General features: G+C 50.0%; 1 protein-coding gene across 2 annotated transcripts; it reads right to left on the bottom strand.

Moving 5' to 3' along the window:
• Positions 1-3,428: 3,428 nt before the first annotated feature.
• Positions 3,429-14,545, bottom strand: KLHDC3 (kelch domain containing 3). Of its 2 annotated transcripts, XM_087817400.1 has the most exons (15): positions 13,486-14,053; positions 12,029-12,241; positions 11,676-11,852; positions 11,424-11,539; positions 10,934-11,005; positions 10,595-10,808; positions 10,428-10,514; positions 10,173-10,281; positions 9,971-10,044; positions 5,573-5,720; positions 5,377-5,443; positions 5,193-5,297; positions 4,777-4,851; positions 4,561-4,678; positions 3,429-3,956 (listed from the first exon to the last, which is right to left on the bottom strand). In XM_087817400.1, exons 2-15 carry the CDS (start codon positions 12,180-12,182, stop codon positions 3,820-3,822), a joined length of 1,653 nt encoding a protein of 550 aa, XP_087673526.1. In that variant the 5' UTR covers positions 12,183-12,241; positions 13,486-14,053; the 3' UTR covers positions 3,429-3,819. The 2 variants fall into 2 exon arrangements, with proteins under 2 accessions (XP_087673526.1, XP_016068274.1); XM_016212788.2 differs by lacking the exons at positions 3,429-3,956; positions 4,561-4,678; positions 4,777-4,851; ... (2 more) ...; positions 5,573-5,720; positions 13,486-14,053 and adding exons at positions 8,067-8,698; positions 9,769-9,847; positions 14,360-14,545.
• Between the last annotated feature and the right edge of the window lie 45 nt (positions 14,546-14,590).

The following is a 14,590-nucleotide window of genomic DNA, read 5'->3' as shown; positions in this document are numbered from 1 at the left end:
GAGAGGGCACAGAGGTCAGACAGGGAGAATTGGGTGCCACCCAGGACTGAGATTTGGAATAGGATCTGTAAGGGAAAAAGAGGTCAGGGCTTGAGAGAATCAAGGTGACCAAACCAGAGGGCCAACAGGGTGTACACAGCGGGCCTGGACTTGCTTTGTTCTGCATTAAGATGGCCCTATGGTGCTGTTGGTGGTTCTTACAGCAGAACCATCCTGTTGGTCTGAACTGTTCCATGAGGGAGAAGACAGGCAGGCAGCAGCAGGCTTGGGCTACAGTAGGCCACCCTCGTGCCAGAGATCACGGCCTACTCACTTTTGTTGGTCCAGGCCATGCCTATTCTTGAGGTAGCCTTTAGGGATCAAAGCTTTTTGCCCTTCTCATGCCCTTTATGAGTCTATCCTTGCCCATCAGAAACCCAGAGCCCCTGGGCTCTAGTAGCCAGGCCGGCATGCGCCACTTGTAGGGGACAAGATGGGTCTTTCTCCCTATCCACCCTGTCCTCTGCTGCCCTCTGGGCTCCTGCGTGGGCTGAGCTCCACACCTCTAGTCTTCTTCTCTTCACTCCCTCAACCCCTCATTCATCCTGTCACCCTGCCCCGCAGTCTCCCAGAGGGGACCTACCTGCTCATCTGTAGTGGTTGAGTCTCAACAATTCTTAAGGTAAGAACACACCAGCTGTGGCCCCAAAACTTGGCATGTTCCTGTCTGCAGTCCAGCTCCTGTGTTGCCCACTGTCCTTAACACACAATCTAACCCCACCCCAACTCTGGCCTGGTCAGTTTGCCCAAATTCAGCCATCCAGTGAGCAGTCCTGACTTTACCCTTCTCTCACTAGCACCAGTGAAGACCTGAGCCTATTTGTCTGCCCTCAGGACTTTCCATCCCTAGAGGGCAAACCTTGGATGACTCTGGACAGAAGTTTGCTACCCTGACCCCCTGTGAGGTCATCCCACAGTGTCAGTTCCTTATATTCCTACAGGTGGTTTGCACTAAGGACCACATATTGATTCCATTTACAGTAAACCTCGGTTCTCAAACTTAATTTGTCCCAGAAGGCTGTTCGAAGAGCGATTTGTTCAAAAACCACATTACTTTTTCCCATTAGAAATAATGTAAATTTAATTAATGCATTCCAGACCCACAAATGACTCCATTTTAACCTTTCTTATATACAGTACATGTCTGAATTACTGTTTATAAATAAACAATTCTTTTCTTAAATTTAACGAACCACCCCCTACTAGCCTTAAAGAATCACTTTCAGCACTCTTCCAGGGGTGCAGCATCTTCGATTTTCACTCATCACTGCTTTGGAAATGCTGTGTCACTGGCTAACTGCTTTTCATTTATCCAAATCAAGTTTTTCTACCTCTTCAATTGCCTGTGGTCCTTGTTTCTTTCACATCCTTAGCAACATTAGCACTCTTGATGGCCTCTTTGTTTTAAAATTGTGCTAATTATCAATTTTGCCAGCAACAAAAGCATTCTTTCCTTTGTTGCCTGAGAGACACTTTTTGTCATGCTGAGGTATGAAAGGGTTGTCCGGTTAAGTTTGGTTCAACAACCTGGACATTTTTTCTGTGAACAACTTGGTCCAGAATGGAACTGTTCAAGATAGGAGACGTTCAAGAACCAAGGTTTGACGTGTATGAAATGTCCCAAAATAGAGACAAAGTGGTTTAGTGGTTGTCTAGAGCTAGGGAGACTGGGAAGAAATGGGAAGTGACTGCTGGAGGGTATGGGGTTTCTTTTTGGGGGTGTCAAAAATGTTACAAAATTGCCCAGCCGGGCGTGGCTCAGCGGTTGAGCATCGACCTAGGATCCAGATCGGGGTTGATTCCTGGTCAGGGTACATGCCCGGTGCTGAACTCAGGCCCGCTAGATTGGCCAGCCCTGGGCTTCCCTCGCCCCCGGCCAATCTCCCGCAAGAACTTCCTAGGGGGGAGGTTCCTTTTTCCCTCCTTCACTTTTCTATAAAAAAAACAGTATTGACATGTGCCATTGGGGGCCCTACAGCACTAGATCCCTCTTACCCTCTGGGCAGGGTAAACTATCCTGGTAGCTACAGCCCTCTGCTTACAACCACTGGGAGAAGGGCATTGTATGCTTTATCTCACATTTCTGTCATGAGAACACCTTTTACCCCATCCCAGGTGCATCAAGCAATAGACATCCTCATGGTAGTTTCCAATTCTGCCTCTTCTTTTTCTTTATAGCTGTTTTTTAGATGTTAGTCTTCCTAATGTCCTGTTAATTTCTCATGATTTACCTAATATTTTTTTCAGTCCTGCTTGGAATTTCCTGAGCTACCTGATTCTTAGTTTATAAATTTCAGTTCTAGAAAACTCTCAGCCTCTTTAAAATAAATATTCACTCCTTCTGGAACTCTGATTATGTCACACCTTCTCACTCTATCTCCAGTGTTTTTTCAACATCTTTTCCTGAGTTTCCATTTCTTTGTATCCCTGGGCTCCATGTGTGTAACTTCTGCAGATCTACTTCTGGTTCATTCTTTTAGGTATATCCAGCTTGTTGCTTAACCATCAAGTTTCTAAATTCATAGAGCACGTCCTTCATTTGTAAGTTTTAGTTTAATCAAACCAATCTGGTCCTTTTTTACATTTTCATTAGTCATACTTTTTCTTTAAACATAACGCATTTCATATTCTGTATTTTTTACTTGCAGCATCTGTCCTTGCTGGTCTGGTTCTGTTACCTACTTTTGCTAATGACTCTTGCTCATGGTGGTTTCTTTCCTTGTGTGCTTGGTGTTTCATTGTAAACTCATAGTCCTTGAAATTTTATCTGCAGGAATTCCTTGAGGTCTGGGTTTAAAGTACAGTCCTCAAGGGAGAACTGCATTTTGCTTCTGCTGGGTGCCTGGAGGCACTGTCAACCACTTTTAACTGAACTATCGCTTGAGGATTTTCCAGTCCACGTGGGTAATATGAATTCTAGACCCAAACAGTATTGAGAGCCAGTTGTGCTGACATTATTGGGGAAGCTTTCTGTCCCTATCTCCTACCTCCCCTTGCATCCAAAACGAAAGCTAAGTAGGTGAGTTTTGGGATTGGTTCACTCTTGAAATGATCATGCCATTTTGGGGGTTTAAATAGGAGGTCTCTGATCTAACTTCTCACTTTGTAGGAGCCTTAGGGTTTGGCCCACTAAGACAGTAGTTCAAGGCCAACCCACAAACCTCACACAAAAAGCAGAATAAGCGCAGCCGGGCGTGGCTCAGCAGTTGAGCATGAACCTAGGATCCAGGAGATTGAGGTTCGATTCCTGTCAGGGCACATGCCTGGGTTGCAGGCTCGACCTCCAGTAGGGGGCGTGTAGGAGGCAGCCGATCAATGACTCTCATCATTGATGTCTCTCTCTCTCTGAAATCAATAAAAAAATATATATATATAAAAGCAGAATAAGATGAGTGACAAGAATGTTTATTAACTGGCTCCTACATAAAGTTCCAGTCCTGGAAGCCATCAACAGACTCCATGGCCTTCACCAGCCTTAAGGTCACTGACCCTTTTCCTTCTATATCAGAATTATTGGTTTAAGGCAAGGATGGGAGGACATGAGGACATGATGAACCAGATCTGAGCAGAAAGTATGGCGTGGCAGAAGGCTGAGCTGTTCTTTTTGTCCAGCCCTGGGCCCGTCCAAGAACCCTCTAGTCATCTCTGAGCCAATCTAGTTCAAGGGCAGCTGTGATCCTTGTCCTTGAATAGGAAAGATCCAGAACTGGCCAAGCCCAAATCTGTCCCCACAGATCCATTTCTCACTGGGGCAGTGGGAGAGCTGAGGTCAGTTCCTTATTAGTCTTTGTTCAAAGGGAGATGTCGCCTGTCCTTGCCTGCGTTTCGGCGCCTTTTTCGACTCAAGAAGCTGTCTAGCTTCTTGCTGCGTTTCAACTCCTTGTACTTCTCTGCTAGGACCAACTGGCGCTGTTCAGCTAGAGGATGGAGAAAGCACGCTGTAAGCCAAGGCAGGAGCACCACTCTTTCCCTTCTCCCCATCCAATAATTCTCAACCACTATGCTGGGATACATGACGTTTAGAGTTCACTGGTGTGTGTAAGCAAGCTGACTTTTTCTGATTCCATTCTTTCTCAGTTCAACCAACTGTGAGCTCCTATGTGCCCAGCCCAGCATATGTGGGGGGTAGGACAGAAAAGAAAGTGACACCTTGTCCTGGCTGGGTAGCTCAGTTGGTTAAGATGTTCTTCCAGATATGCTAAGGTTGTGGGTTCAATCCCTGGTCAGGGTACATACAAGAAACAAGCAATGAATGCATAAATAAGTGGAACAAATCAATGTTTCTCTCTCTCCCCTCCCATTCCTCTCTCTCTTAAAAAAAGAAAAAAAAGTGCCACCCCTGCTCATAATCTAACTAGGGAAATAAGAATGGTTACATGTAACTCCTCCCTATGGTACTACTTTCCTCCAATTTACCATGGGATCCAGCCTTCATGCCTTCTTTAGGGAGCTCATGGACCCCCTGCTATGGCCTCCGACTCCGTCCTTGTAACTAGCTTGTAACAGTTGTGCCCCACTCACATTTCTTCAGGAAATATGGACGATGGCCCTGCTGGGCCTGAGCCCGCCGCTCCTGCTTCAGAGCCAGGCGCAGCTCCTGCTGCCGCTTTCGTTCCTGCTGTGCCATTTCTTGCTGCTCCTGAGGAGCAAAGATGAAATGGGTGTATAGAAGGGACTGTGAATCACCTCCTGCCTTGAACTACTTTTACCACCCACCCACAATTCTGACTCACTTACCATTCGCTGAAGCAGCTGCTGCAGTTTCTCATGCTCCTCCCCTGAACGGTGCTTCTTCAGCTGCTTTTTCACAAGCTGCGCAGTGGGAAATGAGCGTGGTTAGTGTTCTGTAAATGTTAGCCGAACTCTGTGCCAGGCCCTACTCTAAGAGGCTCGCGTGTGTTAACTCAGTAACACTATGAGACAGAAATTATCATTATATCTTTTTATGATGAGAAAACTGAAGCAAAGCCAGGTTAAGTAACTTGCCAATGGTGAGTTAGTAAACTGATGAGCCAGGATTTGAATATAACCAACAAATTAGGGAGAATTAACCTGCCTACCACCACATTCCCGGTTCCCTCTGCCTGACTCTCTAACCTGTGCCCTAGTGTCCCACCCCCCGGAAACCGGTGAACCAGCCTCATACAGCACACCTCTTTCTCTTTGGCTCGGATGCCATCCAGGAATTGATATGTTTTGTCGAACACTTCAGGATTATATTCCCCTGACAAATCGTCAAAGCGGGGATCCCGGGCCACCTTTGGAGAGAGCAGAGAGAATATTAAAAAAACAGTTCAGTCTCCTTTCACAAGAAAGCACTTCCTGTCTCTTTCTCACCTTCTTACAGATGGGGACAACTTGACGCAAAAATGGCACCCGGACCTTGGCTGACATTTCCAGAGGTCTATGGAGAAATTAAAGGGCAGGTCAAGGGGACTCCAGTATTAGTCAAAGGCCTCCCACCTGCCACCTAAGTAGACACCTACTCAAGGTCAGGTATCCTCCAACTCCTGGGGCAGGCCTTGCTCCTCACCTGTGCTTATCTGCAACACATGCATTTTGGACAAGAGGTCTAGAACCTTGCTTCTTAGTGCTGTTTCCAGCTACCAGTTGTTTGTATGTCTTAGTCCCCAATTGGCTCTGCAATTCCAACAGCTCCTCAAATGACATGTTAGATGTGTCTGTGGAAGGGGGTGAAGTTAGGGGGACACACAACTCAGATTAGTATCTCCTGCTGCTGGAAAGACATGAGCCCACCCTCATTCCTTAGGTAACTGATCCTTTCCAATATTCCCATCCAATCAATCACTACAGGTCCTGGGCACCACAGGTTGTCATGGCGCTACACTGATACCTAACTTCCCAACTATTCCAGCTACCTTGGGGCCTCACCTTGCTAAAGAAGGTGTATATGTAAGGCCAGTGGTGGACCAAGCCACAGTCCCTTGTTTTTCACCCTCTCTTTTAAATTATTCCTTCACAGGTTTCCCCAGAAAGGCCTCTGTCTCCCCTGCCCAGTTACTGTTGCCAATGTTTTGGTTCATACCTCACTTCAATCAGTGCTCTAGCCTATCTGGTCTCCCAACCTCCAGCCTCACTCCTCTCAAAGCTATGCTCCCTGCAGTTTGAGAAACATCTAAAATGCAAATCTGATCTTATCACTCTCACCTCATCACCCATTCCCACACAAATGTACTTCAGATCATGTCACTCCAGAACTCAAAACTCCCCAATGCCTTCCATCTTGCTCAATGTAAAAGTTATAGGCCTTACAATGGCCTGGAAGCTCCAGAAGACCTAGCTGCATTTTGTATGTCATCTCGTCTCCTACTAATCTCTTCCTTCCCACTCCTCTCATCAACTGGCCTCCTAGCAGTTCCTGAGCTGGAAGGTATGCTCCCACCTCAGTTCCTTTGCACATGATGTTGCCTCTGCTTGTAGCACTTCCTTCAGGTACATTTATTACTTGTTCCCTCACTCCCTTCAACCATTGCTCAAATGTCACCTACGCTTCCTCTGATTACTTATAATTGCAACTCCTCCCCTGCTTTCTCTCCATAACCCTTATTCCCTTTTTGGAAAATTGATATAATTCACATGCCATAAAATTCACCCTCTTACAATATACAGTTCTGTGCTTCACTGCCTTTTGTTTTTTTAAATATCTTTACTGATTTCAGAGAGAGGAAAAAAGGGGGAGAGAGAGAGAAACATCAATGATGAGTCATTGATCAGCTGCTTAGCCTGTAACCGAGCATGTGCCCTGGCCGGAATCGAACCCCTATCGTCTGGATCCTAGGTCTATGCTCAACCGCCGATCCACCCCGGGCAGGGCTTCACTGCCTTTTAATAGATTAATTTACGTGTCCTTTTTAAAATTTTCATTTTGTTAATCCTCACCTGAGAATATTTTTTCCATTGCTTTTCAGAGGCAGTGGGAGGGAGGGAGGGAGGGAGGGAGAAACAACAGGTGAGACACAGAGACTGATTGCCTCCCCCACACGCCCGACTCGGGGCGGGGAGCAAACCGGCCACCCAGGTTCGTGCCCTTGACCGGAAATCAAACCCGAGACCCTCCGGTGGGCAGTGCGAGGCTCTAACCACTAAGTACACCTGCGAGAGCTTGTGTTTTTTTTTGAAACTGCCCCTTCTAAAAAATAAGTTCCGTGAGGACAGTTCCTGCTTTATTCCCTACGCGTCTCCAGCACCTAGAGCTGTGCCCGCGCGCGGATGCTCAGTTACGTGTCTGCTGAACTTCTTCATCCTGACCGACGAACCGTTCCCGGCCACCCCGCCACCCCGCCACCCCGCCACCCGGCCACCCGGCCACCCGCGCCGGGCGTCTCCCCCGCGGAAGCCGCCCTCCTCCCTTTCGCAAACTGCTCAGGATGTTCTAACTCGGGAGCGCCTCCGCCCACTGCCCACTGGCCCGGGGTGGCTCCTCGCGTGGGCCTTTCAGAGAATCGGGCTGGCTCCCGGCAACTGCGCTGCAGGCTCGGAGACCGCACCAGAAGGGGAGCCCCGGATCCGGCCCCCCGCCCCGCCCCGCCGCCTCACCCTTCCGCAGGTCCCCGGGCCCCAGGCCCCCGCCGTCCTCCCCGCCGCCCCGGGCCCCGCGGGGAGCGCCGGCGGCCGCCCCGGCCCGGGAGCTAGGTCTCGGCATGGTCCCGCGCGGCGCGGCGCGGCGCGGCTAAATGGCGTTACTTCCGCTCCCGCGGCTCCCGCTCGCCTCTTCCCGCAGCTCGGGAGGCGGAGTCCGCGCCACTGGTGACGCGAGAGCCCAACACGCGGAGTGTGGGGCTGCTGTGGGGAAAGGAGGGCCCGGAGCCCTAGGCCGAAAGGAACCGCAACTCGAGATAACGTGGCCACCCGTTTGTCGCGTGGTCCTGGGCTCCGCGCCGAGGAGAAACTAGGGCCAGGCCGCCGTGGTCCTTGATTTGCGAATGCACCCGGCTGAGAAGCCAAAACCCCAGCACCCCGCCCCCGTGGCAAACTCCTGTCATCCCCATTTATTCCACAAAGACATATTATAGGTTTGGAAGTTTTTAATTCATTTTTATAAAATCTGAGCTGGCTGTGAGCGTCAGGGTTACAGCAACAGCTCAAGGAAAGGGGGTAGGATTATCTGCTGGTCCTCACCTTCCCCAGGTCAGGGAGAAGGAGGTTTCATGGCAACAGCTGCAACCTCTCTGCTTCCAAAAATCAATGCTCATGGCTCAAGCAGGGGCAGGGGGTGAAAATAGAGCTGGAGGGAAGCTTCTGAGGACCAGACACTGCTTGCTTCTCCCTTCTCCCCATTCCCTTCACTTTTCAGCAGAGCCTGGCTGGCCTGGGGCAGAGCAGAGGCCCAGGAGCAGTTGGAAGAAGGTGGATGGGACAGAGCACCAAGGGAAGGGGCCCTCGGCCCAAGGAGGGAGGGAACCTAGCCCTCCCCCCACAGCTCCCCACTTAGTTCACAGCACAAAAAACACCTCTAGTCCAACAACTCCATGTGGAGGTATACCAGGGTCCAAAGGGGCAGGCGGGTGAGAGACAGGCAGGGACACTGAAGACAACAGCAGGCTCAGGAGGGGTGGTGGCAAAAACTTTCTTCTACCCATGGGAGGAGACGATGGGGCGACTGATATTGCTGTTGGTGGTCATGGCATTCAGCTCCCACCTGGAAGACCAACAGTGACAGGTATAAAGGACAGAAGGGGGAGCCTCCACCCCCCAAGCCCAGAATTGCTAACAAAACTATGAATACAGTGCCTTCAACTTCCTCAAAGCTTAACTACCCACAGCCACCTCTTCCTTACAGCCCTACTAAGTTTAACAATTAGGCCCCACCCACCACCAAATCCAATACACCCACAAATCCACCTGTAAGCTCATGTGACTTCCTGTTTATATTTTTGTGCCCAACACCTGGAGAAAAGCATGGGTGTACACATCTTAGTAAATTTCCCAAACTACCTTTCCTCTGCTCAGATCTAACCAGGCAGCTGTGCCTCCTCACATCAGGAATGCCCATTTTTGCTCTCAACTACTATCCCTTTTCAGGGAGCCTTATTTGGCTCTCCTGTCCCCACTACGGCCTTCCCATCCCATCATATTAAAATTAAATTCCTTTTTTTTTTTTTTGAAAATTCTGTCATTCTACAAAGATTTACCAAGAACCTCCTTATGCCAAGACCCTTACTATACAGTCTGCTTAGTATTACGTACTTGCATATATGTCAGTCCTGGGCAGCCTATAAGCCACCAGATCAGCCTTGTACATACCATGTCACCAAATACTGAACACACAGACCCTCAGCAAGTAAAAGTTAAACTGAACTGAGAGAAGGAAAGGGGTGTGTCACAGAATAACCCAGAAGGGCACAATTATACACAAAGTACTTCTGGTGTTTGAGTTGGACCTAAGAGTGAAATTAAAAGGTAAGTAGCTAGGAAGAACCTCCCTTAATTCTGGAATAACTAAGGTGATCCAGAGGCTCTAAACTTGTCTTTATCTTGCAGCTAGGTTCTAAGATTTAATCAAACTTTCTCACCATGTTGACAAAAACAACTGCATAGGCTCAGGTCTCAGGTTTGAAAAACAATTTTTTTCATGTAATTTACCCAGTGGACAGCCTGTATCTCCTTCTATCTCACTCTCCACAAGAACTCTATCTCCTCCATAATGAGGTCATGCTTGTGCTGCCACTTACCCTCAACCAATCCCTCCTTTTCAACCACTCACTGTACCTGATGTCATGGGGCAAACAGGACTGGTCCAGGTTATACTGAATTACAGCCAGTTTGCACAGAGTCTTCAGACTAGGGCCTTTAGAGGAAGAATGGGACAGGAAGATGGTCAAAACCTGGGAAAGGATTCAGTCCTGGATGTCACCATCTACAGACAGAGAGACCCTGATAGCAGGAGCACTTTGGAAATAAGTATACTTACTAAAGTCCAAAATGTGTAAGTCAGAATGATCTATGAGGTCAAACTCATCCCCCAGGCCTTCCTCAGGAGATGGACTGTAGGGATCAAAAGAGAGATGAAGGAAGGAGGAAAGGATACTCATGAGACCCTTCTTGCTCAAACGCCTCCCAGGTTAGTCATAGACTTAGGCCCTTCCCTGAGTCCTCCCCTCTCTCCTACTAACCTGGTACCCCCAAAGAGGACAATTTTGTCACCAACAATACAGCAACACTGGCGCCGGCGTGGACATGGCCCCTTTCCCTTCGGTTCAATCTTTTTCCAGGTAAAGGACACTAAAGAGAAGTTTATATAGAGATTTAATTCCTGCCAGTCCAGATATCCTCTCCAACCACAACCTCTCATCTACTCAGGATTATTTTTTTCTTTTCCTCCCCCTTCAATTGCTCCTTGTTTTTCCCTTAAAGGTAGTGTTCTTTACCAGGGTTAAACTTCCACAGGTCATGAAAATGCCGGTTCAGCCTTGCATTATAGCCACCAAAGATGTACAACTCCCCATTGTAGCCAACTGGAAGGAGAGAGGTATGTCAAAGGTGCGAGGACAATGGTTGGGAAGGGGAACTCTGCAGGGACATAACAGATACTCACAGGCTGAGTGGCTCCGGCGCCCCTCGGGCAGCACCGGAGTGGCTGGACAGTCCAGCCAGGCCTCAGTCCTGGTGTCAAAGACTCGGATGCGGTTGCAATAAATCTCATTGTTGGAATGGAATGGCCCAAATCGGTCAGCACGGCCCCCAAAGACATACATGTGGCTTCCCAGCATTGTGGCTGAGTGGAAGTCCCTCCAGCGCGCAGGATTGCCCTGGGCAGGAGCAGAGAGAGGAGGGTGAGCACAAAGGCTGGGAGAGGATCTGCTCTCACTATTTGAGCTTCCTATAGTTTATTCAATTGAGTGTGGGAATCTGGGAGAAAGAAGAAAGGGCAGACCTTTGTACAGATAAGGGTCCATGTCATGGTGCTGGTATCCAGCTTGTGAATGTCATTGGAGAAGCAGTCCGCCTGAGTGGGAAGAGAAAGGAAGTGAAGGAATATAAGATGGGGTCAGTAGCTGGGCCATCTGTGGCTCAGCATTTGAGTATCGACCTATGATCCAGATCGAGGTTTGATTCCCGGTCAGGGCACATACCCGGGTTGCGGGCTTGATCCCCAGTCGGGGGGCGGGGTGCAGGAGGCAACCAATCAATGAGGACTCTCTAATCATTGTTGTTTCTATCCCTCTCTCTCCCTCTCCCTTCCTCTCTCTGAAATCAATAAAGATATATTAAAAAAAAAAAAATGAGTCAGTTGTCACACTCTGACCTCTATCCCTGCCCTCAAAAACCTGTAAAACAAGCCCAAGCCTCCCATTCCACCAACCTCAATTCCCCTTCCTCTTTTTCATTCCCACCCTAAACCTCTTCTTTCTTGCCAGACCTACCAGCTGCTCGTAGCCCCCGAAAATGTACATGGTCTTGCCCAAGACACAAGCCGAATGTCCGTCCCGGGCCCCAGGAATTGTTCCTAACACTCGGGGTGTGGACCACTTGTGAGTATCTGAAGGAGATGAGAGGATGGATCAGGTAAGCACCTCTGACATTGCTCCTAGACTCTGGGGTGCCCTATTCCCAATCCAGCCGACACCTTCCCAGTCCCGTAAGGCACCATTTGGAAGAACATAGCCCATACTCACTGACATCAAAGGCGTAGAGCACATTGCAAGCCCCTTCTGTGTCATTCCGCCCTCCCCAAAGGAAGACTGTGTCGTCGATGAGGACGGTTGAATGTCCATACCGCATGTATGGTACCACAGGAGGCTGCCCACGGATGGTGGGTCTCACCGGGGGCAGCTTTGTCCAGCGCAAGGACACTGTGGGCACAGCTAGGCTCAGCCCTGGGAACCTCCTTCCAGGCTGTCCACTTTTCCCAAACCACATGTTCACTCCTTTATCCCCTTTAACCACAGGGCCCACCACCAAAACTCATTCAACCACCCGTTCCCCTCCCTAATGCGGGCACCCAAGGATGTTCCCAGCATTAGCTTACCTGCATTGAAAATGTGTACATCAATCTGACGCAGTGTTTCATAGTCTTCACCAGAGCAGTAACCCCCGAAGGAGAATACCCGGTGCCCAACAGCCACTGCAGCATGGTTCACCCTGCGGGGCCCGCCCTCCAGGTGCACTGTCCACCGTAACATCCCCTGGGCCACTGGTTACTGCAACATGCCCCCCCGGCACGGCCTGCTACCTCTGCTACCTGCACACAAATTAAAGCCACAAAGTCCTTTGCCTGGCTCACCAGTACTCTGCCCAGGAGCAGCCCTTGTCTCTAAGTGTTACCCTAGTGCTCCTCCTCCACCACTCCTCTACAGCTCAGGTGGCTGGCCCAGCACCAGAGGAGCTGCTGAGGTCAAGAAGCCAGCCCTGGCCCTGTGTTCTCCAGAGCAAAGGGTGGGGCCACTTGGATGTGATTGCCAGCTCAGAATCTGCTGATCAAGGGCTCAGCATGATCATCCCGTACCCATGGAGGCTCCACTCTATTCGTGGCCTGGCACAAGCTCTAAGCCCCCTTCCCAGGCTGATGGGTTCTCTTGTATCTCTGGCTCTGCTCTGCTTACTGCCACCTCTCTAAGAATCTCTGTGCTCTTTAAGATGGGGAGAGGGATCTCAAAATACTCAGAGCTATTAATAGCCCAGCCAGTCCCAGATAGTCCATTGAAAGCTGGCATGGGTACTTCCAAGCAGAAAAGCTTTTAGGCTTTTAGAGTGGCTTAATCCCCCTATTCAAGATAGGGTGGGATCCTGGACAGGGACCTCCATGTTATCATGGATGGTTAGCCCCTCATAGGAAGCTCTTGTCAAGCTTAGCTTTGTCACTGGGGTCACCAAGGGCCCCTTACAGGCATGAGGAGTTCCTTTGACAGCTGGGCCTGGTACGCTGCCAAAATTAGGAATTAAGCCAGAAAGGTATGTGTAGATTGAGGGAGAGGGGGTGGGGAGGAGGGGTTTTCTCCTCCTGCCACTTCCCCAACCCTGCTACTGTGGTAGAGACAAGCGGTTTCCACCGACTGTTCTCCCACAAATGTCCCTGAAAGGGGGGTGATGGTGGGAGTGTGCATTGGCAAGGAAAAGGGAAGCAAAAATACCCTTGGGCACGAAAAGAAAAAGACCCAGGTACAAGAGGTCATAATCTCTTTAAGGCAACCTGCTAACCTAGTGATATGGGTACATTTAAAGGCTCTGCCAGGTAAAGCCTCCAGCAACTGGCACTGCCTTCGCTGGTAGACAGCTGCTGAGTTTGGGCTGATCATCTTCTCCCTGTTCAAGGCAGAACTTTAGGCACAGAGAAAACTCAAGAGAGGCCCCTCAACAAAAGGAGACATGGCTTTTGGCTGGCTTGCAAGTCTCTTACCCCCAACCAACCTCCCTCAATCCCCACCCCAGGCTTTAAATAGCCAGCATGCCAAGCCTGAAAGAGCCCCAGCAGGAAACTAGTCTCACTTTATCACTCCTGTCCTCAATCCAAAATATCTTGGATCTGGGCTTGGGAGATAGGGAGGTTGAAGGACTTAAGAATGGGAGTCCTTTGTCTTCCCTCATAGCTTCTACTCCCCTTCGACTACATCAAGGTAAAGAATTCATAGGGGTAGAGAGAAGCAATTCTGTGCAAAAGCAGAGAGAGAATCTTAGCTTCCCTTCCATAGGGACAACTCAAGCTGAAAGAAAAGAAGCCCTCAAAGTCTCAGGGGCTGTGTTACCTTGGAGTTTCCCCCATACTCCATCATTGCCGCGTTCTCCACTTCTTCAGTTCCCTTCATGAGCCTACCCCCTCACCCTGGTACCTTGCAACTTTCACTCCCCATTTCTGGCCCTTTTTGATCTGAGAGCTTTGAGGTTTTCTCCTTTTTCCTTTTCCCACCACTCCCAGCGCCACCTGACAGCTCTCCATTTTCCCTCTTCCACAAAGGGTGAAAAAGCTAACAGTCACTGACCCCTTTCGGCTAGAGATATTCCTCCCTGTATATGAGGGTATCTCTGGATTCTTCCAGTCAGCCCAACCTCCCCTCCCCCACAGTCAGACGCCCCCCCCCCCCCCCCCCCCCCGTATCCCCGTTCTCTTCATAACCCAGTCTTCTTTCCAGTTCCCTCAATGCCTCCTCCAGCCACCAGGTCTCTCTCACCCGTCACCTCACCATCCCCCCACCCCACGCCCGCGGCCCTTCCCCAGTAACACTCTCCCTTCCCAGCATCCCCTTAGTTCCCTCCCCACCCCCACCTCATCACTCTCAGGCCCCTCCCTCACGACTCCAGCTCCAGGCAAGGACGTCCCCAGCCCCTCCACTTTTCCTTGTAACATCACCCCATCCTGGGCTACCTTGCCAGGCCGGGCCGGGGCGGGGCCGCGGGCAGCCTGGAACCCGTTGAGCGCCAACCGACGACTCAGTCCCCAACGTGATAAACACAGCCAGACTCGATTCTTCCGGCGGGCAGCTGTGTGCGCATGTGCAATCAGAGTTAAGTTCCGGCGGCCTACCGGGACTTGTAGTCCACCGGTTTCGGCAGGGACGCGAGGTGCTGAGCAGTGGACAGGCGCGCAAAGAGATTC

Source organism: Miniopterus natalensis, chromosome 5, assembly GCF_054644295.1.
Source record: "Miniopterus natalensis isolate mMinNat1 chromosome 5, mMinNat1.hap1, whole genome shotgun sequence".
Lineage (NCBI taxonomy): Eukaryota > Metazoa > Chordata > Mammalia > Chiroptera > Miniopteridae > Miniopterus > Miniopterus natalensis.
The sequence above is the reverse complement of the archived record's forward strand: the minus strand, read 5'-3'. Positions and strand labels throughout refer to the sequence as shown.

What these genes read in the sequence shown, in the direction of transcription:
- KLHDC3 (XM_087817400.1), bottom strand. Translation starts at nt 12,182, where the DNA reads ATGTTACGGTGGACAGTGCACCTGGAGGGCGGGCCCCGCAGGGTGAAC. An exon ending in GTCCTCTTTGGGGGTACCAG is followed by an intron (nt 10,045 to 10,172) that starts GTTAGTAGGAGA and finishes TGATCCCTACAG; the next exon opens with TCCATCTCCTGAGGAAGGCC. An exon ending in AGCAGCTGCTTCAGCGAATG is followed by an intron (nt 4,679 to 4,776) that starts GTAAGTGAGTCA and finishes TTTGCTCCTCAG; the next exon opens with GAGCAGCAAGAAATGGCACA.